Source organism: Dermacentor albipictus, chromosome 1 (assembly GCF_038994185.2).
Source record: "Dermacentor albipictus isolate Rhodes 1998 colony chromosome 1, USDA_Dalb.pri_finalv2, whole genome shotgun sequence".
NCBI lineage: Eukaryota > Metazoa > Arthropoda > Arachnida > Ixodida > Ixodidae > Dermacentor > Dermacentor albipictus.
The window spans coordinates 405,835,108-405,862,576 of NC_091821.1; the positions used below are offsets into that span (position 1 = coordinate 405,835,108).

The 27,469-nt window shown below is 46.3% G+C and overlaps 2 protein-coding genes and 1 non-coding gene across 4 annotated transcripts in view; 2 read left to right on the forward strand and 1 right to left on the reverse strand.

The window, feature by feature from the left end:
- LOC135903541 (uncharacterized) overlaps positions 1–27,469 on the reverse strand; it is a 267,224-nt gene that overhangs the window by 178,164 nt on the left and 61,591 nt on the right. The window lies entirely within an intron of this gene.
- Positions 1,470–26,924, forward strand: LOC139054691 (endochitinase-like). Of its 2 annotated transcripts, none has more exons than XM_070532139.1 (9): positions 1,470–1,819; positions 2,486–2,556; positions 18,531–18,731; positions 19,624–19,883; positions 20,531–20,631; positions 20,711–20,834; positions 21,917–22,105; positions 26,117–26,239; positions 26,705–26,924. In XM_070532139.1, exons 1-9 carry the CDS (start codon positions 1,761–1,763, stop codon positions 26,861–26,863), a joined length of 1,287 nt encoding a protein of 428 aa, XP_070388240.1. In that variant the 5' UTR covers positions 1,470–1,760; the 3' UTR covers positions 26,864–26,924. The 2 variants fall into 2 exon arrangements, with proteins under 2 accessions (XP_070388240.1, XP_070388241.1); XM_070532140.1 differs by lacking the exon at positions 1,470–1,819 and adding an exon at positions 1,864–2,005.
- LOC135903610 (U2 spliceosomal RNA) lies at positions 4,186–4,372 on the forward strand. Its single transcript, XR_010564864.1, has one exon. It is a non-coding gene; the product is annotated as a U2 spliceosomal RNA (small nuclear RNA).

Consider the following 27,469-nt stretch of genomic DNA (forward strand, 5'->3'; position numbering starts at 1 on the left):
ACTCTTCTCCTCCTAACCTGGCTCACAGGGTAATCCATGGACAAATGGGTGGCGCATCGGACTACTGTACTGAGGCAACAAGGTTCAAAACACACCATTAGACTAACTTCGGTCAGCGGGTATGTGGCATGAGTGCCTATATGCCGCTCCTAAACGAACCTCTTTCACGCTGTCCTGGCTCACTGGGGATGCGGAACTGGGCATGGGGTATTGAATATGTACCGCTCTCCAATGAATCTCTTGTGACACCACAGTCTGTACCCCTGGGTATGTGCCGTTCTTCAGTGAACCTTTTTGACACCAGCCTGGATAACTGTGCAGCTTAGCATATGCCGCTCTTCAATTAATAACTCAAAAAAAAACTTCTTAAATATATTTCCCCAGTGTTCAATTTTTTTTTTCATTCGGCTCCAATCATAATGAGGCCGTCACATTCAGAAATCGAGCCCACAGCTAGCCCCTATGCCTATGCCATTTTGAAAGCTAGACGCTAGTCGCATTTCACACTTATCCTGCGAACCTTATGGTTCCTTTATTAGAGCAACTATAATTGTGTCTGCTCAATAGGGATCGTCAAATCAAACGAGGAGGCTTTTTGGTGAGATTCTTTAGGTCGCAAGACTCCCAAACGAAAGCATCCATAACTTGCGCCTTTTCTTTCTCACATGCATTTTGGAGTTTTTCTTCCTGAAACTTTTCGTTTAGTTTATAATTTGAGTAAAAAGCTTTAGCATGACGTTTGGGTTAGAAACACAACATGAACTATTATAATAAACGCAAAGTTAGAGAAAGCAAGGTTAGAAAAAGGCAACACAAGAAACACAGCATGAACTATCATAATAAACGCAAAGTTAGAAAAAGTCGTATTGTACGCTCGCGATAGCACTGTTTCCTTTATCCGAGTTTGCCCGGGCACAGTTGTGCCCCATCATCAGCGATGCGTGCGCGGTAATCGCTGACAAGTCATGGCCGAAGGCAAAGACCTCGAGTTACTGCTCCGGTTTGCGAAAGTTCAGTGACACGAAAGTCATTCCGGGGTTTTCCAAGCTCGCGCACAAACACACATACACGTGCTCATGCATACGCAAACAAATGGACATACACACACACACACCAATACAAATACAAAATATAGACACACATACACACAGGTGAACAAGTACGCTCATAGAAAGGAAGCCGTAGCCCCACCAAATTCCAGCGCCTGCCTGTAGTTAACTTGTACAAGTATTTCTACGGTCGGTCATTACGTGTGCGCATGCCGTCGCGCGTCCAGCACGGCATCCTATCTCTTCCCGAGCAAAGAAAAACACGCCACGCTCCTCTGTCGTCCTCGATCTCGCGTAACCTTGGGGAAAGCAGGCGGCTCCTTTCTCTCCTACCGACAGCGGAGGACGTGGGTGAAAAGCGACGGCTCGGTGGATCGCGCGCTTCTACAGGTATCAGCGCGTGTGGCTCCCTGGGGCACGCCGGAGACAACGCGACCTAACGGAAAGACAGGGGAAGGCTGGGTCCGGTTTTTTGAAAAACGAACAGCTATATCGTACGCGCCACGGCACGGCGCTTGCGGACTGTCTCTCTGTTCGCCGATTCCTGTCGAGGCGCACGCATCTATCTCGACAGCGCACGCCTCCCTTTGAGCGCTCCTGCCTGGAGGAAATCCTTGTCGCCTGTTGCGGGGTATTCCTGCTCCGCCCATTTAACCGCTTCTTTCTCACCACTCGTGCAACGTTGTGGACGCGTGTTTTGCAACCCCCCCTATGTTTACGAAGGTCGCTGGACGCTCGGAGGCTCGGACGTGTCAGAAGCGGCTCGCTCGGTGAGTAGTACGCACCGTCGTGTACTCCTTCTTCTTCGTGCATGTCATGTCCGCGCGCGTGCGCGGGTTTTACAAAAGGCGCTAACTTTCGACGCGCACGCGGGCGGGCTTGGAGAGTTACCTTCGTCGTTGACAGCTCCTGCGCGGCCACGAAAGGTTTGAGAGCAAACGAGAAACGCGTTCAAAGTAAGCGCCGAAGAAGGGTTTCCCGCACTGCATTTTTCGGCCTTTTAGACCGCCATGCTTGTCGCGCTGATCGGCAGTTGAATGAGAGTGACTGATCGCTCGTCTCGTTGTAGTCCAAGTATCGCTCTACACACTGTCGAGCCAAGAAATGTGGAATGTACTCTTAAATTTTTATTTGTCCTTATTTTATCTCCATCCTTATTATTTCAAATGGTGTGTTTGCTTTTCATCCCGCTTTTTTCGTTCTTGTTTGTTTGTTTGTCTGCTCCAAATATCATTTGGCTCAATTTTCGTTGTACTTTACATTAGTGAATTGTTACTATTTGCAGATAATATTATGTAAATGTAGTTTACTTTCATGTTTCTTACTTTTTCTTTATTTTTGCTTACTTGACCAGAACATAACGAGACCTGAGATCTGCTGTTAACGACAATTAGGACATTGCATGGGACTTCAACAGATTTATTTTCGATTTTCAGGACCTCCACGATGTTTAACGTTTTCCTCTGTGGTTTTCTGCTGGTCCACATGGTTCCGACTGTTCGCACAGGTAAGCCCTCCACTTTCTTTAATTTTGCAAGATAGACTGCCTGAAATGAGTTAACAATTGTCATGAAGCAAACATTTCAGTGGCCGAAATAGTGGCGATTTCTTCGTCATTTCATAACGCACAGTTTTTAAGCCTGAAGCCCAGCGCGGCCGTAGATTAAAGACATCTTGATTATTTTGATTAATAAACTATTTAACTTTACAATGCAGCTCAGGCAAGGCTAACAGTCTCTGAAAGCTATAAAGCGAGAGCATCCAACGTGTAGAACAGTTACTTTTCCCGGAAAGACCGCAAATGGTTCACAATGAAGTGTCGCGCATTCTGCTAACGTTTCCTGTGGGAGACTTGACTGGTCGACTTGCAGTGGTATTTGACGTGCAAAGAGACGCTCAGGCGAAGCATTTGGTGGCCAGATCTGCCAGGCTAATCCCACCTGTAATAACTTAATTACCACCGGCTGTGTCCGCGCACATATAGATGCACACGAAAGGTGCAAGCGAATAAACATCGGAAAATCTGGGCCAGTAGTCAGAAAGCCCTTCGCGTGACAAGAATGTCTCATATCAAGAGGCGCTAGCAAATGCTGATAGGTTCATTAGTGCAGCCGACTGGCCATTAACAAACAGTTCTTAGAAACAACTTTGTGAATTCAGCCATTTGTATCACATGAATCGCGTTAGAGAAACCACACCTAAACTTCCAGAAAGGTAATGAAGATGAAATACTAATTTGAAATTAAATAAACGAAGCGCTTGGTAAATACTTGCTTCCGTACGGTTTGTCCATCTTGAGAGCCATGCAAGCCAGTGTAAACAAGGAGTCCTTGTTACGCTTTCTGGTTTCCCCCGTGCCGTATCTCCAGTGTGATTTGCTCATTCCCGGAGTATACTGACAGGCGAACAATGGTTTCAGATGAGTTAAATGAGCGCGAGCTTACGCTCTGTTAAGTAAGGTGCCCCAAGGAACAACATCGTGACATTTAGACATTGAAATGCACGAAGTCCAAGTTCAAACAATCTATCAGAAAAATTCAGCGCCATTCCACTGTGTGAAGATGGATGACCAGCGAAGCTGTGTATGTGAGCTTCTTATGGCGAAGTGTCCATTGCGGTGCGTCAAACGCCACATGCGCATAAACGGAAGGCGAGGCGCGACTAGTCGCTTCTCCACGATGCTGAGCCTCGGAAGATGATGAAGCACCGGTGGGTACACGTACCCATATATTGTTGCAAAATGCGGCACATATTTTACAGTGAAAAGACACGTACTTCAGCGCACTCCGACGGCACAGGCTGCTCCACCGTAACCAAGGCAATCGTGCGTTTGTCAACGTCCCCAAAGCGCAGTAATTGTTGTGAGGCCACTCGAAAACCACAAGCGTTCACACAACACACAGGCCACACAAAATAGGTTCCCCACAAATTCCCTCTGAAACCTGGCCGTTGATTAGGTGAAACGTTCCAAGTTTGCGGGATCGGGGCCACATGAACGGTTAGCATTTCTTTTCGTCTCGGGGTCCTCGCGGGCAGGACACTTACGGGACCGTCACCACGGGAGAGCGTGAGGAAAGGAAAGTAAATAAGCAAGCGTTTGGAATGCCGACAAAGAGAGGGCGGTGCTAACATAAACATAGCCGATGCGGGTCAAAGCGTGATACCCCTTCTTATCAGCTTAATATCTGATATGGGTTGTATTCGTACCTAGGATATTGAACTTACTTTTGCAAGTTGGCGGCGTGCAAAATTGCAGCTTTGCCGAGCAGCTTTGCCGAGGGTCGGCCCGGTATTGCGCAATCTTAGGGATCGGCCCTCGTATTGGAAGAAATTCTCGATCTACACGGCTCTTGCCCACGGACACATTTTGCATCAGAACCTAGCCATATACAGCTTCGCTGTAAAATAAATCACTCTGTAAATCTTAAGTGGCCCAATAGCTCACATCCACGGAATCATACACAAAAGACGTGCGCGAAGAAAGGCATTATTGTTTGATTTCTCACTCAGTACATGTCCCCTCCTCGTAGTGCAAGTGCGCAGTTACGTAATATGAGCACTAGCAAAGATTAGGCATTTCCGAAAAATTAACCTGCTTCCTTGATGATGCTTCTTCGGAAACCATATTGTTACGTAGGAAGACGCAGACGAAAAGCTATGTACAAGTATATTTACAGGAAGATATGCTGCGCTTAGCCAAGAGGCAACAGCCCGCGCTAGCTTATAACTGCTCGCCTTTTCGTGATCGCATATATTGTTCCGTAGCACTACCCCCGGCTGCAAAAGCGCCGTCCCGGAGCGACTAAAGATCGGACTCGGAAGCAGTGTAGTGGGCCTTGAGCCTACTGACATGCACGACATCACTAGATGCCAAAGGACAGGACGAGGTTGAACCCACAGGAGCAATTTCGTAAGTTACAGGCGTGACATGGCGCAGCTCGTGGTAGGGCCCTGTGTATCGCGAAAGGAGCTTCTCTGAAAGTGCGACGTGACGAGAGGGCGACCACAGGAGCATGGGCGCACCAGGCGAAAACTGTACGTCACGATGGCGGGCGTTGTACGGGCACTGCTGAGTGGTTTGTGAGGCCTTCAGTCGAGCACGGGCAAGCTGTCGTGCATGGTCGGCGAGGGCGATGGCATCACGCGCATACTCCCTTGTTGAGATCGCAGCAGGAGGAAGTGCTGTGTCTAGGGGCAAGGTAGGTTCGCGACCGTACAGTAGATAAAATGGAGAAAATCCAGCTGTGTCGTGCCGGGAAGAATTGTACGCAAATGTTACGTAAGGAAGGGCAATGCCCCAGTCCTGGTGGTCTTTGGGAACGTACTTGGACAGCATATCGGTAAGAGTACGGTTCAACCGCTCTGTCAGGCCATTTGTTTGAGGATGGTATGAGGTAGTCAGTTTGTGTTGAATGGAGCAGGAACGCACAATGTCATCGATAACTTTCGAGAGGAAGTTTCGACCACGTTCAGTAAGCAGCTGTCGCGGGGCGCCATGAAGCAAGATAATGTCACGCAAGAGAAAGTCCACGACGACAGTGGCGCAACTTGTAGGCAGAGCCCGAGCGATAGCGTATCGGGTGGCGTAATCAGTCGCGACGGCTACCCATTTGTTCCCAGAGGATGACGTGGGAAAGGGACCGAGCAGGTCTAATCCAACCCGAAAGAACGGTTCCACAGGGACTGTGATTGGCTGGAGATGACCGGCAGGTAGCACCTAAGGTGTTTTCCGACGCTGGCAGAGATCACAGGCAAGAACATAGCGTCGAACGGAGCGAGCGAGACCAGGCCAATAGAAGCGGCGGCGGACGCGGTCGTACGTGCGCGTTATCCCAAGATGTCCTGCAGTGGGTGCGTCATGCATCTCAAAGAGCACAGTCTGTCGTAGCTGTTTTGGCACGACAAGAAGAAGATCAGAGCCGCCAGGGAGGAAGTTCCTGCGATACAGAATGCCGCCCTGGAGGACATATCGGCGAACGGATGCGTCGGTAGGTGTAGAGCGCAGACGCTCGATAAGTGCTCGCAGCGATAGGTCTCGGTACTGCTCATCGGCGATGTTAGCGAAGGCAGACACAGAGAAAATGCCGTTGGCGCTACTACTGTTGGCGTCGTCAGGCTCATCGACCTGGTAGCGAGACAGGCAGTCAGCGGCCTTGTGTAGTGGGCCATACTTATAGGTGACAGTATACGAATATTCTTGGAGGCGTAAGGCCCAGCGACCAAGTCTTCCTGTAGGATCTTTCAGTGAGCATAACCAGCAAAGCGCGTGATGGTCTGTGATAACGGAAAAGGGTCGGTCATATAAGTATGGGCGGAATTTCGCAACCACCCAAACTAGGGCCAGACACTCACGCTCAGTGATGGAATTGTTGCGCTCCGCGAGTTACAGGAGCCTGCTGGCGTAAGCGATAACACGGTCGTGGCCACGCTGGCGTTGTGCCAGTACTGCGCCAATTCCGTAACCGCTGGCATCAGTACGGACTTCGGTAGGCGCAAAAGGATCGAAATGGGCCAGAACGGGAGGCGTTGTGAGAATTTCGATTAGATGTGAGAATGCAGAGGCCTCGTTATCGCCCCACTGGAAAGGGGCGTCTTTTTTCAAAAGCTCGGTTAGTGGTCGTGCTATGGAGGCGAAATTTCTCACGAAACGGCGGAAGTACGAACAAAGGCCGATGAAGCTGCGCACATCATTGACACACTTCGGAACAGGGAAGTGCGCAACAGCATTCCGTTCACGTCAACGAGATGTCCAAGGACGGTAATCTGGCGACGGCCGAATTGACACTTCGATGCGTTGAGTTGCAGACCGGCTCGACGAAAAACGTCCAGGACTGCTGAGAGGCGCTCGAGGTGCGTAGCGAACGTTGGGGAGAATACGATAACGTCTACCAAGTAGCACAGGCACGTGGACCATTTGAAACCGTGAAGAAGGGAGTCCATCATACGTTCAAAAGTGGCAGGGGCGTTACATAGACCAAATGGCATCACTTTGAATTGATAAACACCGTCGGGTGTTACAAAAGCAGTCTTCTCCCGGTCGAGATCATCCACGGCAATCTGCCAGTAGCCGGAGCGAAGGTCAATAGAGGAGAAATAGCGAGCACCGTGGAGGCAGTCAAGGGCGTCATCAATCCGAGGTAGGGGATACACGTCCTTTTTGGTAACCCTGTTAAGGTGCCGATAGTCCACGCAAAAGCGCCATGAGCCATCCTTATTTTTGACCAGTGCAACAGGTGACGCCCATGGACTATATGATGGTTCAATAATGTTCTTGGCAAGCATTTTGCGAACTTCTGCGTGAATAACTTGACGCTCAGCTGGTGACACTCGATGCGGGCGGCGATGAATAGGAGGGGCATCGCCGGTATTATTTCGATGTTTGACAGCTGCAGTCTGGGCCAAAGGACGACCGTTAAAGTAAAAAATATCGTGGTAGGAAAACAGAACGCGGTAGAGTTCACGAGCGTGCTCGGACGGCAAACCGGGTGCAATCATTTTCTGTAAGTCAGCGATGGTACAATTTGCCGACTGCGATGGTACAGGAGTATAGCATGAAGTGTCGTCTACTGCAATGGATGCTACTGAGTGATTCTCGAATGAGCAAAGCTGGGCCAGAGACATCTTGCGTGGCAGCACTTGTGTCGTCAAGCCAAAGTTGACGACTGGCAGGCAGACACAATTCGCCGTAATAGATAAAACTGTATGAGGTACTGTAATCCCGTGTGTAAGGAGGACGCCTTGCATAGGAGCCGCGATGTAGTGACCATCGGGGACTGGTGGGGATGACACTAGGTCAACGTAGGTTAGTGCTGAAGGTGGCAAGCGAACAAAGTCGACGGAACTGGGGCGACTGGGGTGTGGCTCAGCGGGATCCAGAACAGGCAGGTCAAGGCGGAGAGTACTCGCGGAACAATCGATGAGAGCAGAATGTGCGGAGAGGAAGTCTAAGCCGAGGATGATATCGTGGGGACAGTGGGCGATGTCTGTGAATAGCACGATTGTTGAGCGATCGGCGAAGGAGACGCGGGTGGTACACATGCCAATTACGGGGTCTGTTCCGCCATCGGCGACACGGACAACAGGCGTCGTGTGTGTGTGTGTGTGAAAACATTTATTGGAATGAGGTCCGGAGGCTCGACTTCTTAAGTCAAGGCGGGCCGCTCCCACGTTGGCACTGTCAGGCCAAGCCTTTCAGCGACATCATGGGCCCTCTGGACAGCCCTTAGTTGATCCTGAAACAATGGGCTTTGAATCCTTTTCTCCCACTGTGTCCATTCTTCAACGAGGTAGGGGAGAGTCGTGGGGCACCCCGCCAGCATATGTCTGATTCCAATGATGCCATTACAATCGGTGCAGTCCATCCTAATCTCCCTCTCTGGTTATATTTTATTAATGGTGTACGGTGTGGGATATGTACCTGTTTGCAATAAGCGCAGTGAGACTGCCTTAGCCCTGTTCAGTTTTGAATGTGGCAATGGGAATTGCCTGCGTCCTAAATAGTAGTGTTTGGTAATGTCATTGTATGTTATTAAATGATCTCTAGATACCCTGGCTTGATGGTGAACGGCTCGGTTGTGACTGCCACGGTTAGCAAGTCCTCGTGCCAAGTCATGAGCAACCTCATTGAGGTTTATCCGAGTCTCGTCCACTTTTCCCATATGCGCAGGAAACCATCGAATTTCAGTTCTCATTATCCCAATGTTTTCAAAAAGTTTCGCTGCAACACCAGCTACGTAGCCTTTATCAAAACACTTTATAGCGGATTTCGAATCACTGTAAATGCAGGCCCACTTATTACTCCTGATGGCTAGAGCAACTGCCACTTGTTCCGCCACCATGGGGTCTTTGGTAAAAATAGTGATAGCATCTTGCACCTTCCCTTGGTAATTTGAGACAATGGCCGTATATGCTTCTGGCCGGCTGCATCAACTACAGCTGCCAATTGGTTCTGCTGTTCTATATCCTGCAAGAGTGCTTTAGCTCTTGCCTTTCTCCTTTCGACATTATATTCTGGATGGATGTTTCTGGGAAGAGGGTTGGTTCTGATCTTGTTCCTAACGTCAGTCCTTAATTCTACTTCAGCCTCTATTGGCCTCCTTGATGTATTCAGTTCTGCCCCTATTGCCTGTAATATGTTCCTGCCAGCTCGTGATTTTGTCAATCTTTCGTGTTGCGCTAGCTGTTGAGCCTCCGCGATTTCTTCCATTGTGTTGTGCACCCCTAGACTCATGAGTTTGTCAGTTGCAGCGTTACTGGGTATCCCTAGGGCTACTTTAACGAGCTTCCTGAGCATCACATTAAGTTTGTTAAGTTCTGCCTGCTTCCATTTGAATAATCCAGCCACATAAGTGATAATTTTCTTGAGCCGGTCACGAAGGTCAGCGCTCATTACGGACAAATGCGCCCCAGTGTCTATGAGTGCGGACACAGAAACATCGTCGACTTGCACGTCAAGACGGTTCAGATGAGTGGCCAACGTCAGTAGAGGATTTGGCGGCGTAGGAGCGGCGGCCGAAGGGAGTCGGCGAATAGGAGCGACGGGGCTGGGGAGAGCGAGATTGTCGTAGTTGGGGCGAAGGCGAACGAGAATAGGAGCGGTTCGGAGCCGGAGAATCAGCGGCGGCGTTATCGGAGCGTGCGGCATAGGGACGAGAAGGGCCACCTGGGGGGCGAGAGTAGGCAGTGTAAGTAGACCGGGTCGAGGAACTCCAGAGACTGCGACAGTGCCGAGAAATGTGCCCGATTCCAGGGCAGTGGAAACAAATGGGCTTGTCGTCAGCAGTGCGCCATTCAGATAGGTGATGGGTAAGAAGATGCGGGACGGGGCGAAATCGAAGAAGCCGGGTGGGTATCAGGACGATGGGCCGAGCAGATTGTGTGAAGACCCATGTCTTCGAACTCTTGGCGGACAACTGCTTGGATGAGAGAGACCGTGACTGCAGATGTGTTGGTGGGACTGGAGTCGCAGGCAGCCGGATAGGCGGCCTCGATCTCACGCCGGACGATCCTGGTAACATCGGCAGTGTTGTTGGGACGAGGAGTGTCGGCACAGGAAGATGTCGCTGGGGTGTTGGGCAAACGGGCAAACTGCTGGTCAATACGTCGGCTTTTAGCGAGTTCCAGGCGGCGGCACTCTTTTATAACAGCATCCACCGTCACTACGTTGTTGCGAACGAGCAAGTGGAAGGCGTCATCGGCAATGCCTTTGAGGATGTGGGCAACCTTGTCTGACTCAGTCATGTGGGTGTCAACTTTGCGGCACAGAGCCAATACGTCCTGAATGTACGTGCCATAGGGCTCTGTTGACGTCTGGACACGGCCGGAAAGCGCCTTCTGTGCGGCAAGTTGGTGACCGTAGGGGTTGCCGAACAAGTCTCGAAGCTGTGTCTTAAGTGAATCCCAACTGGTGAGCTCATCTTCGTGCGTGCGATACCAAATTCTAGGTGTGCCACCGAGGTAAAAGACTACGTTGGCGAGCATAATAGTACGGTCCCACCGGTTATTGCGGCTGACGTGTTCATACAGGCTGACCCAGTCATCGACGTCTTCCCTATCTTTGCCCGAGAATACGCCAGGATCACGGGGAGCGGGGAGAGTGATGTAGGTCATCGAAGTGGCAGCAGGTGTCGGAGCCGGCGGGGTCGAGTTGTCGTCGCCGGGAGCCATGAAGGAAGGCTCGACGTACCGTCCACTGCGAAGCTCCGTGACGAGGTACAGGGAACGTCCACCTCCACCAGATATGTTGCGTAGGAACACGCAGACGAAGAGCTATGTACAAGTATATTTACAGGAAGATATGCTGCGCTTGGCAAAGAGGCAACAGCCCGCGCTAGCTTCTAATCGTCGTGGTTGTCTTCACACTGCTCGCCTTTTCGTGATCGCATATATTGTTCCGTAGCAATATTTCCGGGGCTTTTCGTTGGTCACTGAAGGTTGCTGTTATATTCAGAGGTTATTTACGCGGCACTTTAACTGTTTTACCACTCATGACCTCGTGACACACGTACTGTAAGTGGCCGCTGGTTGTATTTGTTTTTATAGCGAAGATTTCAATGCGACTAGCGTCAGTCATAAGCGGCATAAGCGTGTATAGGAAAGCATTCGCAAAAAAAAAAAAAATGTGCAGATCCCACGCATTGTGGGACCTGGACATCCAGCATTGTCTGGAGTTTCCCAAAACAGTACCAGGTGGACAACATGTTTCTCCAATTTGAGAGTTGTGTGTGTGGATCTCGAGCGAACGTAAATGTGATGACAGTGTTGTAGACGATCGTATGACGTTAATAGCATGATCTCTACGCCGGTCGTTCAACGCTGGCCTTAGACATGGACATTGTTGAGTTCTACACACTTAGTTCATGAGTTTACATGAGAAAAACACATGTTGTGACGTAATCAGACGCTACAAGTTATACAATCATGCGTGCTTATGTCTATTTCATAGAGTATATGCTAAACAGCGATGACATTTGTACTCCGGCGAAGAAATGTTGAATCACGATTGCCTCTGGTAATCATGAAGTTGGTGCATCATACATTTCCTACATAGCCTGAACTGCTACGAGGAACGTGTTGGGTAATGTGGGCCAGTCCCGGAGAAGGTGCAGTCTAACACGCCGCTTCAGCGCGAGCTGTCACAAGGAAAGAATACAACAAAGTGGCATGGGTTGTATGCGCTGAATGTTTCAAAGAGCTAGCTGGCTAGTATCAGAATGAGAGATGCGTGCTTGCGATTCTGCCCTAATGGTTACAGCACCAAGCTTCTGTGCTGAATGGCAGAGGTTCGATTCCAAAATCACGGTCACATTATTTTCTTCTTAAAGAGAGGCGAAACGGAAACCTAGGTACTTACTGCAAAGTGCCAAGAATGTTGCAAAGAATGTTATCATTTTAAAAAAAGAACCTGCGAATCTCACGCTCTCTCAGAATAGGTTCAAGCGACATTTTCATTGCTATTTCCAAGTAGAGACCACATGACCCAGAATAATGTTTCCACTGGGAGCCGGTAAACAAGGAAAACAGTCAGCGATGAACGCTTGTGGGTGTAACAGTACCAACTGTTACGTTATGTCTTCCCTCTCCTCTTTCGATCACCTTTACCCCCTTTCCCAGTGCAGGGTAGCCTATCGGGCTCAGCCAGCCTCCCTGCCTTTCCCTTATCACGTCTCTCTCTCTCTCTCTGCCTCTCTTTCTTGCGCTTAGCCATGCACATAACACGCATGACGATGAAAGAATGACGTCGAGGAAACGGTCGTTACGACATAAAGATGACGGTATGGTGACGATGCAATGACGACGACATAACGGCGAAATCATGGCGGCAACTGCATTACAACACTAGAATCGCTATCCGACAAAATAGCCACCGTGAAACCACCACAACGGCATAATGGCGACTGCATGACGATCATGAGATGACAACACCGGAGTTGAAACGTTGGTGTGACGACGATGAGTCGCCGACCATGGGATGACAACGCTGGTGTGGCAACGGTGGTATATATGACGACGATGGTGTGGCGACGACAGCATGACGACGATGTCACGACGACGACCACGTGACTACAACCTGACGCTGATGCTGTAATAACGTCGATGGTATGACGGAGATGCATCATGACAACGATGACCTTACAAAGGGCATCGCAACGACAGCGCGATGACAGTGGGCTGGCAACAATGGAATGACTACAAAATGACGACGGTGGAAAGGCAACAACTATGGCATGGTGACCCTGTGATGACGACGGACTGATTACGACGGAATGAGGACAAACGGCTCGAAGATGGATGCGTGATGACGGACAAATTACAACGTAGTGACAGCGACAGTGTGAAAATGGCACAAAAATGACGATGAGGTGACAACGAAGGAATGATGACGATGGCATGAAGACAATGAAATGACGACGACGTATAATGATGACCGCGCCATTACAACGATGACGTGTTGGGGCCGGAGCTCCCTTCCGCGCTCACATGCATCACTTGCCGCCCCGGAGTGCCTTAATTCACAATGTATCCGGTATTTCTTGCGGTATGTCCGGCACCGGCCAGTCGGGCCGTCTAACTTCGCACAATATCTGGTGTTGGTTTACGTTATGTCCGGCACCGTGGGCCGCCGTAATTTGCATTATATCCGGTGTTTGTTTGCCCTGATCTCGACTTCTCGAAGGCAGATAGTTCCCATGGATTTGCGAATGTTTACTTGAACCGACATAGCATGAAACAGTCCAACGCTTAGCGCGCATAATATTGCAACACCTATCGCGTAACTGCTTGGAATCAAGGGCGAAACAGCAATTTGCTTTGTAGTTGAAAACTGCCATGTAGAAATACAATGTTTTAAAAGTGCAGCATTTAACGCAGGCTTCATCACACATTATATTATACGACCCACGCAATTTGTGCCAAAATTTTTAGTATATGCAAGCGCCACGCAGCTGGAACAGAAGCAATGCAATGTTGTTCGCCGTTGCTTGGTGTAAATGAGACGATCTTATTTTCGCCTAATTACTTAATTAATTCTTGATCTTGGGACCATGGCTTCGCATATCGCAGCTACAAAAGGCCACAAAAGCGCTGCTGCGAAATTTCAAAGCTACTGGATTGAGTCAGCGTCTGTGATCCGGACTGAATGACCGAACGATATCCCCAGTAGACTTTCTCTTCTGCTTTTATTCTTCCCGTCCCCTTTTCCCTTTCCCCAGTGCAGGGTAGCCAACCGGGCTCAGTCCTGGTTAATTTCCCTACCTTTCCTTTATCATTTGCTCTCTCTCTTGTAAATGATTGAACGTCTCAAGATATGTTCAAAGCAAAAATGTCAACGCGAAAATTGTCGACTATTGGGAAAAAATCGCGATCCAGCTTCTTGCTGCTCTATACGTGCTACATAAATTATATTTCCCAAGCTGAAAAAAAGGCCGCAAAACATGCTTAAAAAAGAAAATGCTTTGTAGCACGTATTGAACCACAGAAAGCTGAATCGAAAATTTTTCAGGATTGTCTACAGTTTTTCTTATTGACCATTGGGTTTGAATATAATATTTGAGGAGTTTGTCAATAAAGATAACTATTATGTATACAGAAGTGTGAAAAAAATTGTCTAATTTGCTCTAAGCAACGGCAAACAATATTCCCCCAACATTACCTCTGTCTAGCTACGGGTCACTTGCATATTTGTAAATTTATGAACAATTTACATGGGACACATGGTAGATCAAACCAGGGTGTGTACGGAGCACCACACCAGCTGTATAGAGTCAGTACAAAACTTTATATACTTGCATGTAAGCATTCTTAAACAGACCCTTACGAAGTTTCATTACGGCAACTAATTAAGACTAAGGTCTGATAGTCCGAAGAAAGTAGGGGAAACCATGATGAAAAATGCAAGGACTAAATGTACATGTGTAAGTTAGAAGAAAACAAAAGTAACACTTATGAAGCAGCGGCTACTGCAGAATACAACAAAGTCATAGCTTTAAAGAATGCACAGCGATGACTGGATGAAACGAAAGAAATCGACTTAACAATACAAGTTAATAAGGGCTGGACATAGCAAAAAGATTGGGATGGCAGGAGGGAAAATTTCAGAGCTTTGGTAAATCTATAAAGCTTAAACAATGAGTCTAGGTTCGTTGTCCATGAACTCGTGATCATAACGATCTTCCTTTCAACTTTAAACGTGTACACTAAGTGTTTACTGATAAATATTTCTAAATAAGTTCGAAAGGTATTCCATGATATATTATTTTAAGAAACAAGCAGGTACAATTCAATTGGAGTAACTTCCAAAGAGATAAAATGTATTTCCTAAGTAATGCAAGAGCATTGGAAAGGCGAGGACTGACGGTAGTAATACGGATTGCATGATTCTGGATACGTCGCGCCGATGAAATGTAGGATTGATATGTGTTACCCCTGGTAGTTATACCCTACTTTAAATGACTATGAATGAAGGAAAAATGGAGAGATAACAATGCATTTGTCGGAAAATATAGTCTAGCTTTAATTATTGCATGAATACCAAAATCAGTTTTTTTTTTTCTTGACGTCGATCATATGCAAACCAAAATTAACAGTTACGTCGAAATCCACTTCAAGAAATGAAACCGAGTCACAAGCAGAGATAATATTAAGACCTACCGCCAGAAATACCGGAGTAAATACCGGCTTTGGAAATGGCCTGGAAATAATGAATTTATTTTTAGAATGGTTTATATTTAGATCATTATTCTTGCCCTAGTTAACAACTTCATTTACTGTAGAGTTGAGTTTTGATGTTAGAAAGGGAACCATTTATTCCATTAGCCTATAGTCTGTAATGTCCAGACTTAAAACGTCAAGGAAGTCATTTATATAAAGGATCAAGAGAAGGGGACTAAGAATGGACCCCTGAGAATACTTTGGTTAGTAATCTTAGTGTTTGAGTAAGAGCCGCCCATGAATACTACGTATTGTCGGTTAAGCAGGAAATTCTTCAAAACGTTTACGGCGAGACCGATCATACCTTGAGAATCAAATTTGCTTAATAGAATGGAGTCGTTGAGCGTGTCAAAGTATTCAGTTAAATCCAAAAATACGGAACCTGAGACATTACCGCTATCAATGTGACAATTGATAAAGCCAGTCAAAGAAAGTAAACCATGGTCCATGGAGCTTCATTGAGAAAAACCAGAATGGAAGGCTTTATAATATTAAATTTCGCTAGGCAAGTATTACGGCACTTAACAAACAAATGTTCAGCGACTTTACTTAATGAAGAGAGAATAGATACGGGCCTATAATTTATAATTTCCTCGTTATCACCTTTCTTAAACATTGGTATGGCATTATCCCGCTTTAATGGGTCTTGAAAACAAGCTTCAAGGTTGATTATATGGCTTAAGGGATCAAAAATGAACTGAGCAACCATCTTTAAATGACATGCACAAATTCAATCCAGACGGGGAGAAGTATTTTAAAGATTACGAATAGACGACGACATTACTACAGAAGCAGGAAACAGAAAAAACTAAATCTCAGAAAAAATACAATCTCTACAAAAAAGTCACGAAGCAACCCGTTAATAGCGTCTTGGCACTTCACTGTAAATTTTGTTGCAACCTTCTTAACTCTTTACTAAAACACGCCATGAAACGCTGCCATGAAAAAGAATTCATAACAAGTAAAATTAACCCTAAAAGTCAGTGGAAGTACTTCAATGAATTTTTAAAACTGCCTGCTCTGAGCTCGTCTATAATGATAATAACTTACAATGATGTCGCTTCTCGTCACTCAGATAATATTGAAGATTCGTTTTCTGAGTATTTCTGTTTGCCATCTTGTAGTTACAGACTTTCTTAATATGGTTTGCCGCATTTACCTCACTCACTCTTTGTCATAATTGCGTCTCTTTACGTGTTTTATTAGAGTTAAAAACGACGCAACAACATTTATAGCGAAGTGCCAAGGCACTATTAAAGGGTTGCCTCTTCACTTTTTTGTAGAGGTTATCCTTTTTCTCAAACTGGTTAAAAGAGCAGATGACATACGAGAGTTCGTAGGCTTTTGGTATTTCTTGTCGCATGCAACAATAAAGGTGTTAGAAAAAACAGCCTCCGAAAATAAAGTGCAGAAGGCATCAACCGCCTGTTTTGAATCAGTTAGTGATTTTATTTTACGCCAGTCGCAATGAGTAAACACATTATTAAAATTTACTTGATCAAAGTGTGTTATAAATAATGTTGTGTCAATGCTAGCTACAGGGTTATCAAACGTGACAAATATGGTAAAATGATTTATAATATCTACATTAATTACTCCAGACAGACGCCTGACGATTGAAGTTACAAGAAGCACGATCCAGAAGAGTGTAAGCACCACGTGTGTTACATCTAGTATTGGAATGAATGAGTCACATAAATCCCTCCACGGAAAGGCCATCAGTATATGCAGCGATGCTATTGATATTAGAATCTAGTAAGCTTTATATATGTTGATATCACCTCTTAACAAAATGTTTTTTTTTTTCTAGAGGTGAACTGTTAAGGACGGTCTCAAGGGCTGATAAGAATTCGGCAAGTGATGAAGGAGAGTGACACATACTATCAAGAATTAGATTCTTTCGGTTACATCTGAAGCAAGGCTATTCGATTTCTATGCAAGTTGATTCGCAATATGGAATGTCAGTGGAAAGATCTGGTAGTACGAGTGTAATTTATGTCAGCAGAAATGACAATAACTGAGCATCATATACGCGCGGTGATAGTACTCAGGTTTGTATGGCAGAAAATTGTGTAGATGAGTGTCACCATCAGTTTGGTGCCCCGCCACCAAGTTTCAAATACACATATGAAGAGGAAAAAATACTTCGTTAAGCCAATGAATCACTAATGCTATCAATATTCCTCCGCCGTCTACGGGCACTAAAATGTACTAGAGAACGGTGTTTGCCAGAACGCAAAAATATGAGCTCCACAGCAGAAAAACACATGAGGCGGCAGATGCACAGAAAAATAAACAAACGGGAAAGAAAAGGCCGTAGGATCAGTGACACGGGAATTAGCTGAAAACCCTGAGGTTATAGGAAACAGTAAACATAAAGAGACACTAAACAGAAACGCTGAGTAAACTTATATTGATAATGTTTCCTTTCTTGTTGTTGATTTCGCAAAAAATCAACGAATCATTATTGGAAGAGAAAATGGTGCTGAAAAGTCGATTTCTATAATATTGCGTCAAAACTTTAGGGCCGTTAGGTCACTGGGACAACGCGGAACTCAAAGTAAAATTTTTTTTTCGCATTTTGGCTGCTGTGGTGCAGCAAATGCTTCTGAGACTTCCTCAGTGCAGTCATTGGCTCTGTTATAAAACAATGTAGTCTATTTTTACCGTAGAAAATTGAACTTATGTCCGAGTAGACGCAGTCAAAACTGAAAACGCCATAGCGAGCTAGTCCGCAAGTCCAAGATGGCGTCGACACCCATATTTAGTCTTTGCATCGTTTCTGGCTTACAGACTGACCTCTCGCGGTAATAGGCATTGGCATTCTAGAGCGGTAAATAAATGCCACAGCTAAAATTATTGCTCTCGTTCGTGTCTTTTTAACTACAGCGCGAACCTACGTTATAGACGGATAACAAGATAAAAACAACTTGTGTGGTACGGCCTTCTGTGCTCAGTCTCCTACTGTCACGTGATTGTTCAAGCGGATCCCTCCTTCATGTTGGAGTTACGGTGCAAACTATCAAAATGCAGGATATAAGAAGCATCCAGCTAGCGGTTCCATATAAAGCATTAAATCAATTGTCACAACTGATATCCCTTGATCAGCCTTACTTCTCTAGCAAATGAGATTCGAGGTTGATATATTTAGACAACAAAAAAAAAGGTTTTTCGAAGTCTGTCTAGCAGCTTCCTCTTGCAGCATCTTAACGAGCATATACTTGTGCGTATCAATTATTCCTGATAAGAATTATTCCCCGCGTGCCATTGCAGATGACGACTTCATCAGAAATGGAGGCAGCCCCGTAGTGTGCTACTACCATGGCTGGGCAGCAGACCGTTTCAGCCCCATGAACTATCGCATCCGGGACATTCCGGGAGATCTGTGCACACACGTAAACCTCAACTACGCCGGCATCGACAAGGACACGCTAGGAGTCAAGGACCTCATACCGGCATACCAGAACAATTCACGTGAGCAATGCACCCTTTTAGACATCGTTCCGCTTTCCCACGTTGATATCGTTCCATCTTGTGATATCTTTTTCCTGTAACTTTGTTCCTGTAATTTGTGTGTGCTAGAACATGAACTGCCGCGAATGATGCATCATCAATTAGCCCGCCAGCAAACGTTAAAAATTTTGGTGGACATGGTCGTTCTTTTTTCTTACGTCTGAGAGTGACGCATGCAAGTGAAAGAAGAAACTGCAGTCAACTCGCAGATGCAGTAACTAAATGCATTGGCTATCAACGACCTCCTGAAAAACTAGCCTTTAGACGCGCTTGCAATCCTTCTCTATGCAAGCAAAGCTAATCGAATATAATAGCTGTAGTTATAGGGTTGCATTAGTAATCGCAGTCTAGCGCTCTCTGCATTCGCACAGCAATATACAGGGCCGGGATAATGTAACGACTCCATTCCAACTCTTTTTCTTTTCGCACTCGATCGGTGGTTCCAACTATGCGCTTCGTCTTCGTTATCACCCGGATCAACCGGTAGGGAGCGGCAGATAACAATAAATAAATAAAATTGAGCAAAAGATATCGCTACCGAGGCAACACCACCGCAATTATTGATATAAAGAAGGAAAGAAAACTCGTTCACGCGCAGTCTCACGCTTAAGAGAATTTCACTATGGACGGCAATCGACGCAAACATGGTCCCGTACTATCATAGCCATTATGAAAGGGATGTTTACCAAGCATGGCATCAATCGCCGTCAACTCATTTCTTCTTGCTGCGTGGGCGGTAAAAGGAAAGAAAGCGGGGCGGTTGCTCCGGAGCTGCTCAACCACTCGGACTGGCTGCTTCCTTGTTCCTCATATTGAAGCTCATTACGCCTTTCGTAACGTTTGTGAATTGCAGATTACAAAGACTTCACGGCCATCAAGAAGAAGTTCCTCTTCGTGAAAACACTGATCTCCCTTGGAGGCTGGGACCACGGAGGCGAATCGTTCTCCTACGTGGCAGCAGACCGCAGCAGGCGGTGCAACTTTACGAGAAACCTGATGAAGTTTCTCAAAGAAAACGACTTCGACGGAGTGGACATCGACTGGAGGTTCCCGGCGAGCCCAGACAAGAACGGAAAGCCGGAGGACAAACAGAACTACGTCTTGTTCCTGAAGGTTAGACACCTTCGGCTACTGCTTTGAAATTACTTAGGGAAATCTGAAGCCATGTTAGCGAGCACAAGAAACTTTTCACTCGCAATGCATTCGTGTGGTCAGCACTTCACCTTCGCCATTTTCAAGGTTGCTGTTAACATTAATTGGATGGCGCTCGTGCCTACGCACCGTTTTTGCATATAAAAGCTCTCAATCCTCCCACTCCATATGTTCAGAGAATCCGCGACGCACTTCTTTCACAACACCTTTAGCGAAAAAAAGGGACGGTATGAATTATTACAGCATATACTAGCACGTATAGCTCATTGTTCATCGCTAAACAACTAGTTCAGTGCAATCAAAAGAAGCCACAGAATCAACTTAACAAAGGTTTGTTTCTTTTTTTAAGAACGGTCGGCCTTCACTTTTTATACCTAGTTAAAATCGACCTTTCCACGCTAAATGTAGGAAATAAACTTTTGAAATAATATTCTACTTTAGTCTAAGCTCATTTGGGTGTTGCTTTCTATTGCTCCTTTAATCCTATCAGAACGCGCTCTAGATTGTTATTTTATTTAGTAATCAGTATTTTCTTTTTGATACCTTCTGTTCTTCAGTTACGTGAGAATGTGCAATCATTGTGAGTTACCTTTCTCTTTTCCCATCAGAGTCTCTGCAAGCTGCGAAGAAAGGGTTTAATCGTGACCGCTACAGTTCCAATCACTCCTTTTTATCTCGATAATGGATACGACGTCAGACAACTTTCAAAGTAAGCAGTGTAGCGTCAGCATTGTCTCCCTATATATAGAGAACGGACAACTTTTATGTTTTCACATCTTTCCGTACAGGTACGTAGACTGGCTCAATGTGATCGGTTTCGATTTGAGGGGACGCTGGACTGGAATCGCTGATGTTCACAGCCCCCTGTACGCCCGATCCTTCGAGACAGGTGACACTCGGAACCTGAACGTGGTACGTTCTTTGCTGTTGTTATACACCCTCCAGCTTTAGGCTGTTGCAAAGATGGAAAGTTTGATCAGTCGGTGATTTCAATCCGATGTAACAAAATCAAAGCCCCAAACAGGAAACAATCAACGTTACAATGACACATGAGCTCGCTGTGGCCATTGCTCTTCTGTACAGTTTGCCTTAGCACTGTTTTGAAAGTGTGCAACTCCTTCATGCTCGGTTTTCTTCGCCGTATTTAGTGACTACATACCATCATTTCTTTTAATATAGTACCGCTGGGATGAATGCTGTGTCTTCATCATCATACACTTAGGGTTTCTTTCATGCCGGGGGTACTCGAAGCACCGAAGTGCTGCGCCAATAATTTGAACAACGTGAAACAGTTCAATGCACACCATCTCAGGAAATACATACTGTTTGATTTTAGGACTAAACGCATATTTCGCGATAGACATGCATGTAACACGAGTCCACAAAAGTAAATCCTCAAGGGATTGTTCAAAAGAAAGTTGCCAGATGAAAAAAAAAATATTTCTCTGGATTCAGGCACGATGGAACCTGGAGTTGCCACCAGACTGCGAATATTTCTGTTTCTTTATTACAGGGAATTAAAACCAAAGCACGTACATTAGTCGCCTCATTAGTCAATATTCACGCAAATTTAAACGTATATCAAAGGAGTGAAACCATTCAAGAACATAGCTAGGGCATATCGCTCAGCTAACTGACCTATTCATGAGGCTATCCGTAAGCAGCGTGAAGGTAAATTAAAAATAGGAAGTACAGGACTATTGATTACAAAAGTTACTCAAATGAAAACACGCATGATGGAGAGAAGCACTCAAATAGGAAAAAGAACCTGACATCATCTTGCTCAATAGAATGTGAATTTCCATTTCACCGTTATACACAAACCTTGCGGGCTTCCGCCGAATTCGTCCGGTTAAGTAATTTGACGACATTATAGGAGCACGTAAATTACTAAAATGCCGAAAACCTCAAGTCATACATATCCGAAAGGCGACAAGGGGCGTTGTGATACCTTCGATGTTTCTTTATTCTGTTTTTTTTTTACCTCCATACAGGCGCAAGGGCTGAAGCGTCTTGTGGAGCTCGGAGCACCCAAGAAAAAGCTCGTCCTGGGCATCCCGTTCTTTGGTCGCAGCTATGTGCTCGCGGACAAAGAGAAGCACAAGGTCGGGGATCCCATTAAGGATATACCGGCGGCGCCAGGACCTTTCATCGGTAGCACCGAGATCCTGGCCTACTACGAGGTGACTGCGCCAATCTATTTGATGCTCGATCTATCTATTTCTCTATTTGCTCGATGTATAAGGCAGTATGTGACCCGAAAGGAACGGCAATGGATGGATTAGCCTGGCAGAGTAGTTTATCCGTAAGCTAAGCATACGTATTTATGACTAACTTAGATATGATTCCGCTGCGTATACTGTGACACTGTTCTGTATACACACTGCGCGCCGAGCATAGTTCCGTGTATTCACGGACGCGATGAACACGGTTTCATTGGCCAACGCAAATGCTCAACACTCTAATATGAGCCGAGTGATGTGCTTAAATACGCGAAACCATTTAGATTACAGACCATTTTTACAGACAAAGATTCTTGGGCCCTATGCATCAGAGGGTTACAAAGCGCCCCGAGCATTACTGTAGTTCTTGAAATCTACTGGTCTTAGTGACTGACTGCAGGCGGTATGGACAGCCGAACGTGGTTGAGCTGCTAGTGCCTGCTCCTTCTTTTTTCCTTCTTTTCATCCCTGAATGCCCTTCGCCTTGAGTCGGGCCCAAACCGGACGCACGTTTTGTTGACGCCCTTACCTTGACTCCTCCTCCTGTTTACCACCTTTCTGAGATTTTCTTGTGTTGTCCTCATCGGTTGCCAGACCGTATGTTAATGCTAAGCATTTTTGACGAGTTCATCCCAATTTATTGTAAGAGGTAGCTGTCCTGCTTTGCAAAATATGAAAATGCTCGACACCTGCGGCTGATGTCAACTTTCCTGGTATCTACGCGCTGGCAGCTTAAATTGTGAATACAGGACCCGTACGCACTAATCGCATTTGTGGGTGGGCTGGAATAAGAGTATTCTAAAATAAGGGCGCATTCGGCTGCAATAAGAGCATACTCGGCAGGGGGGCAAATGGAAGAAGGCACCAACGTGTCCGTGAGCAACGTAGGATTTTGGCCGAATGTGAGAAAGAAAAGCGAATAACCAGCGATCTCATGACTTGACGTATTATACGCGAAGGTTACAAAATCCAATGCAGTGTCCCAATCTTGGTGGTCGGTGGACACAGATTGCCGGCATGTCGGTAATTGTTCGGGTCAGTAGTACCGTCAAGCCATTCGTCAGTGGGTGGTTGGACGTGGGCAGTTCGTGTTGCATCGAGCAAGGCCGTAGAATGTCCTCGATCACCTTCGAAAAGAACTGTCTCCCCCGGTTTTCTAGGAGTTGCCGAGGTGTCCCATGCTGGAGAATGACGTTATGGAGCAAGAAGTTCGCAACATCGGCCGCGCAGCTGGTACGAAAAGCACGGGTGATCGCGAATCGCATTGCATAGTCCTCAGTGAAGGCGACCCATCTGTTTCCTGGGACAGACAGAGGAAACGGGCCACGTTGACGCTGACGCGATGAAACGACTCATATGAAACGTTGAGAGGCTGAAGATTTGCCAGTAAGCGGGAGTAGCAACTTTTTCAGGGGCTGACAAAGGTCGCAAGAGGCCAAGTAACGACGCACCGAGCGGGACATGCCTAGCCAGTAGAAATGACGACGTGCGCGATCGTATGTGCGTGAAATGCTAAGATGCGCCGCTGTTGGCGCATCATGAAGCTAGGCCAGAACAGAGGAACGGAGGTGTGCCGGAATCAGAACTAAGAAGTCAAGACCACCAGAAAGCAGACTGCAACAATGTAAAATACCATCGTGTAGCACAAAGAGGAGGAGCGGGGCACCAGTAGCCTGGGAATTGAGAGGCTTTATAATCTTGCGTAGGACACCGGGTCACGGCGTTGTTCAGCAGCAATTATGAAGAGTTCTGAGATTGTGAGCACAGAAGGCCTGTAGTCTTTTGGTGCAGGTACCGGTTGGTCGACGGGGTACTATGAAAGGCAGTCGGTGTCCCTATGCAAACGGCCAGACTTTTACGTGACTGTATATGATTATTCTTGAAGCCGTAACGCCCAGCGTCCAAGGCAGCCCATGGGATCTTTGAGTGAAGATAGCCACCAGAGAGTGTGATGGTCAGTGACTACGGTAAAAGGTCTGCCATACAGATAAGTGCAAAATTTTGCGATGGCCGAAAGAAGAGCGAGGCACTCTCTCTGTAATTGAATAATTCCGCTTAGCGTCTGAATGGAGGCAGCTGGCTTACGCAATAGCACAGTCCTGACCACGTTTACATTGAGCCAGAACAGCAGCGATGCCATGGCCACTGGCGCACGTACTGACTTCCGTGGGAGCAGAATCGTCAAAGTGAGCCAACACAGGTGGCGTAGTTAGCTGTGCGATGAGCTGCGAAAAGGCAGACGTTTAGACAGCACCCTAAGTAAAACGAACGTTTTTTTTTTTTATCGGGCATGTGAGAGGCCCTGTTATCTCTGTAAAATATTTCACAAAGCGACGAAAGTAAGAGCAAAGGCCAAAAAACTACCGGACGTCTAGCGAAGAACGCGGCGTTGGAAAGTTGGTAACAGTGCGTACTTTGGCAGAGTCCGGTCGGATACCGGCCTCATCAATAAGATGGCCAAGTACGGTGATCCGTCAGTGGTCGAAACAGCATTTGGAGGAGTTAAGTTGAGCTGGGCATTGCGAAATAGCTGCGAAATAGCCGATAGCCATTGAAGATGACTCGTAAATGTAGGCGAAAAGACGCCGAGACGTCGTCAAGGTAACATAAGCAAGTAGCCCATCTTAACCCGCGAAGGAGGGAGTCCATCATTCTTTCAAATGTTGCTGGGGCATTACGCGACCCAAAGGCACGACTTTAAACTGGTACAGCTCGTCGGGTGTAATGAAGGTGGTCTTTCCGCGATCCTGCTCGTCAATGGCAGTTTGCCAATAGCCGGGCTGAAGATCTATGGAAGTAAAGTACCTTGCTCCATGGAGAACGTTGAGTGCGTCGTCTATTCGCGGCAAAGGGTAGACGTCCTTTTTTTGTAATCTTTTTCAGGTGTCGATAGTCAATACAGAGCAGCCAGTTAGGTGTTATCTTTTTTTTCTGACAAGCACCACAGGGGCGCCCAAAGACTCACAGCTGGTTCAATAATGTCCTTAGCCAGCATTTCCTCAGCTTCTGTTTAAATGACACAGTATTGGACGCAGACACTCCGCAAGGGCACCTATGGATGGTCTAGCATTTCCAGTATCGACGCGATCAGTTACCAGTGATGTTTGGACAAAATGGGGCAAACAAAAATTAAAAAGCTAACATGCGCGAAGATCTTTAGACTGAGAAGTGGAGAGATCAGGGGCAATCATACTGTCTATAGAAGGTCGTCAAGCGCAGTACTTGCGTTTGGACTTCCAGGCAACGACTGCGGAGCATCGATAGTCAGGGCCACAGGATCGTGTGCCTCTAAAGTGATATGCTTCTCAATATTATGCCTTCGGGAAAACATTGTGGGGTGCGTCCAAAGTTAAGAATACGTATACACGGCAGACCCTCAGCAACAGTCACAACAGAGTGAGGGAGCGGTACGTATCACGTCAATAGAGCACATAGTCAACATCGCCAACAGGGGCTCTGACGGCAACGTGTTGTACGTCGAGGTAGCTAGTCGCAGACGAACAAACTCGACAACACATAAACGCAGTGGCGACTTGGTGTAGATGTCAGGTACAGAAGGGAGTTCCACTTGTAGAAGGCCAGATGAGCAGTCTATGAGTGCAGAATGGGTGCTCAGGAATTCATGGCTGAGGATGACGTCATGGGGACACGTCATGGGCTGATGAAAAATAGTACGCATAATTCCGGCAATTTAAGACAAAATTACGATCGCAGTCTTCGGCTTTGGAAGTCGAGGTTATGAGGTTATCTCCCATATGCTGAAATCTATTTTCCCTTGCCATTGACGTAAAAGCAGACATGAGTGTAGTACCACACATTCCAGGACTTCGTATATTAATTAAACATGACATTAAATGAAGTTGACACACGCTCCATAGCTGAAAGCGGTGTGCGCGTCACAGTGTGCTGTATTTTTTTGCTCCAAAGCGTTCTTCCCATCCGCAATATACGTGTCTTCTTGTTGTTCTTCAGATATGCACCAACATTGAAGACGGCATTGCGACACGAGAATTCGACAACGAGGGAAAGTGTCCGTACATATACTATGAAGACCAGTGGGTGGGTTATGAAGACGAAGAAAGTGTTGGAATCAAGGTAAGACCTTCGATCAGCCCAAAATTTCAAAGGCATGATCTTGTTCACTTTCACCGTATTTAACTGGCTTGATGGCGATCAAGTAGACAAAACACTAAGAAAGTGCATTCGATGCAAACACGTATCTCAGAATGATAGACCAATGAGTTCAGTGAAGTAGTCGGTGGGTCATTTGCTGAACAAGAATAGTTATGATCTAGGTGTTTTATCAATAAAGTGGAACAGTGATTTCGTCAAGGAACTCGTAAAGTGTCGCTCGTTAGCTGTCCAACAGCTACAATCGTGCGAAGCCACTAGGTCATCCTCGCGTATTGCAATCCCCCATATGAGCATAGCCCTCATGCAAAAAATATGTCATACTCATATGGGATCCACGTTTATTGCACGATCTAAGACTCATTTGCAAAATTCTCTTTCTCTTCGGCGTTGCATCCGATGAAAAAAGAAACGTTCGCTACTTTGCAGGTCGATTTTATCATCAAAGAGGGCTACGCTGGAGTTATGGTGTTCAACAACGACATGGACGACTTCAATGGCGTATGCGGCACCACGCACCCGCTGCTCAAAGTGGTCTACCAAAAACTGTCGGAGGCACCGGAAAGGCGACGACGGCGGCGGCGGTAATAAGACAGATGGCACGATAAAGAAAAAGGGAGAAAATAAAATAAATAATATCTTGGACGCACGCCATTCTCATCTCTGCTCACAGGGCCAACACTGTTCTCACACAAAAACCAATTGACGCAATGCCAATTAAGTGGCATTGTATGTCTAGGAAACACTCTTTTTTTTTTCTTTCAACATCAACGTTTTCGCTATTTTAAGATTTATCTTGTCCAGAAAAACCACATGGCCTGTAGACTGTAGTAAATTTCTTTTCATTATCTGCAGTCGGTACACTCTGCAGAGATGGTAGACGTACTACTGACGTTTAATTGTTTTTAACTGTGCTAGCTGCTCTGAATGGTCACCTTATGAAAAGCGGACTGCTCTGATATACGGCTAGTTTTGTGAAATCGGCTCTATTAGGCGAATCTTGCAATAAAATCTAGTGAAGGGTTGCTAAGTCACGTCTCTGCGAGACACAAAATCGCGTATGCCGTAGATAACCTCGCTTAGCAGTGGCGTTTGCATTTACTACGTTTGTAGTTTACTTTTTTTTTCTTTCGGGGTAAAAGGAAAGGCAAGGCGTGACTCACCTTGTTTTGAGGGTTTCTTTTGCATAAATAA

Coding starts and splice junctions, on each gene's coding strand:
- LOC139054691 (XM_070532139.1), top strand. CDS start 1,761: ATGTTTACGAAGGTCGCTGGACGCTCGGAGGCTCGGACGTGTCAGAAG. Junction 18,732..19,623: donor GGCATACCAGAACAATTCAC/GTGAGCAATGCA, acceptor TGTGAATTGCAG/ATTACAAAGACTTCACGGCC. Junction 20,835..21,916: donor ACACTCGGAACCTGAACGTG/GTACGTTCTTTG, acceptor ACCTCCATACAG/GCGCAAGGGCTGAAGCGTCT.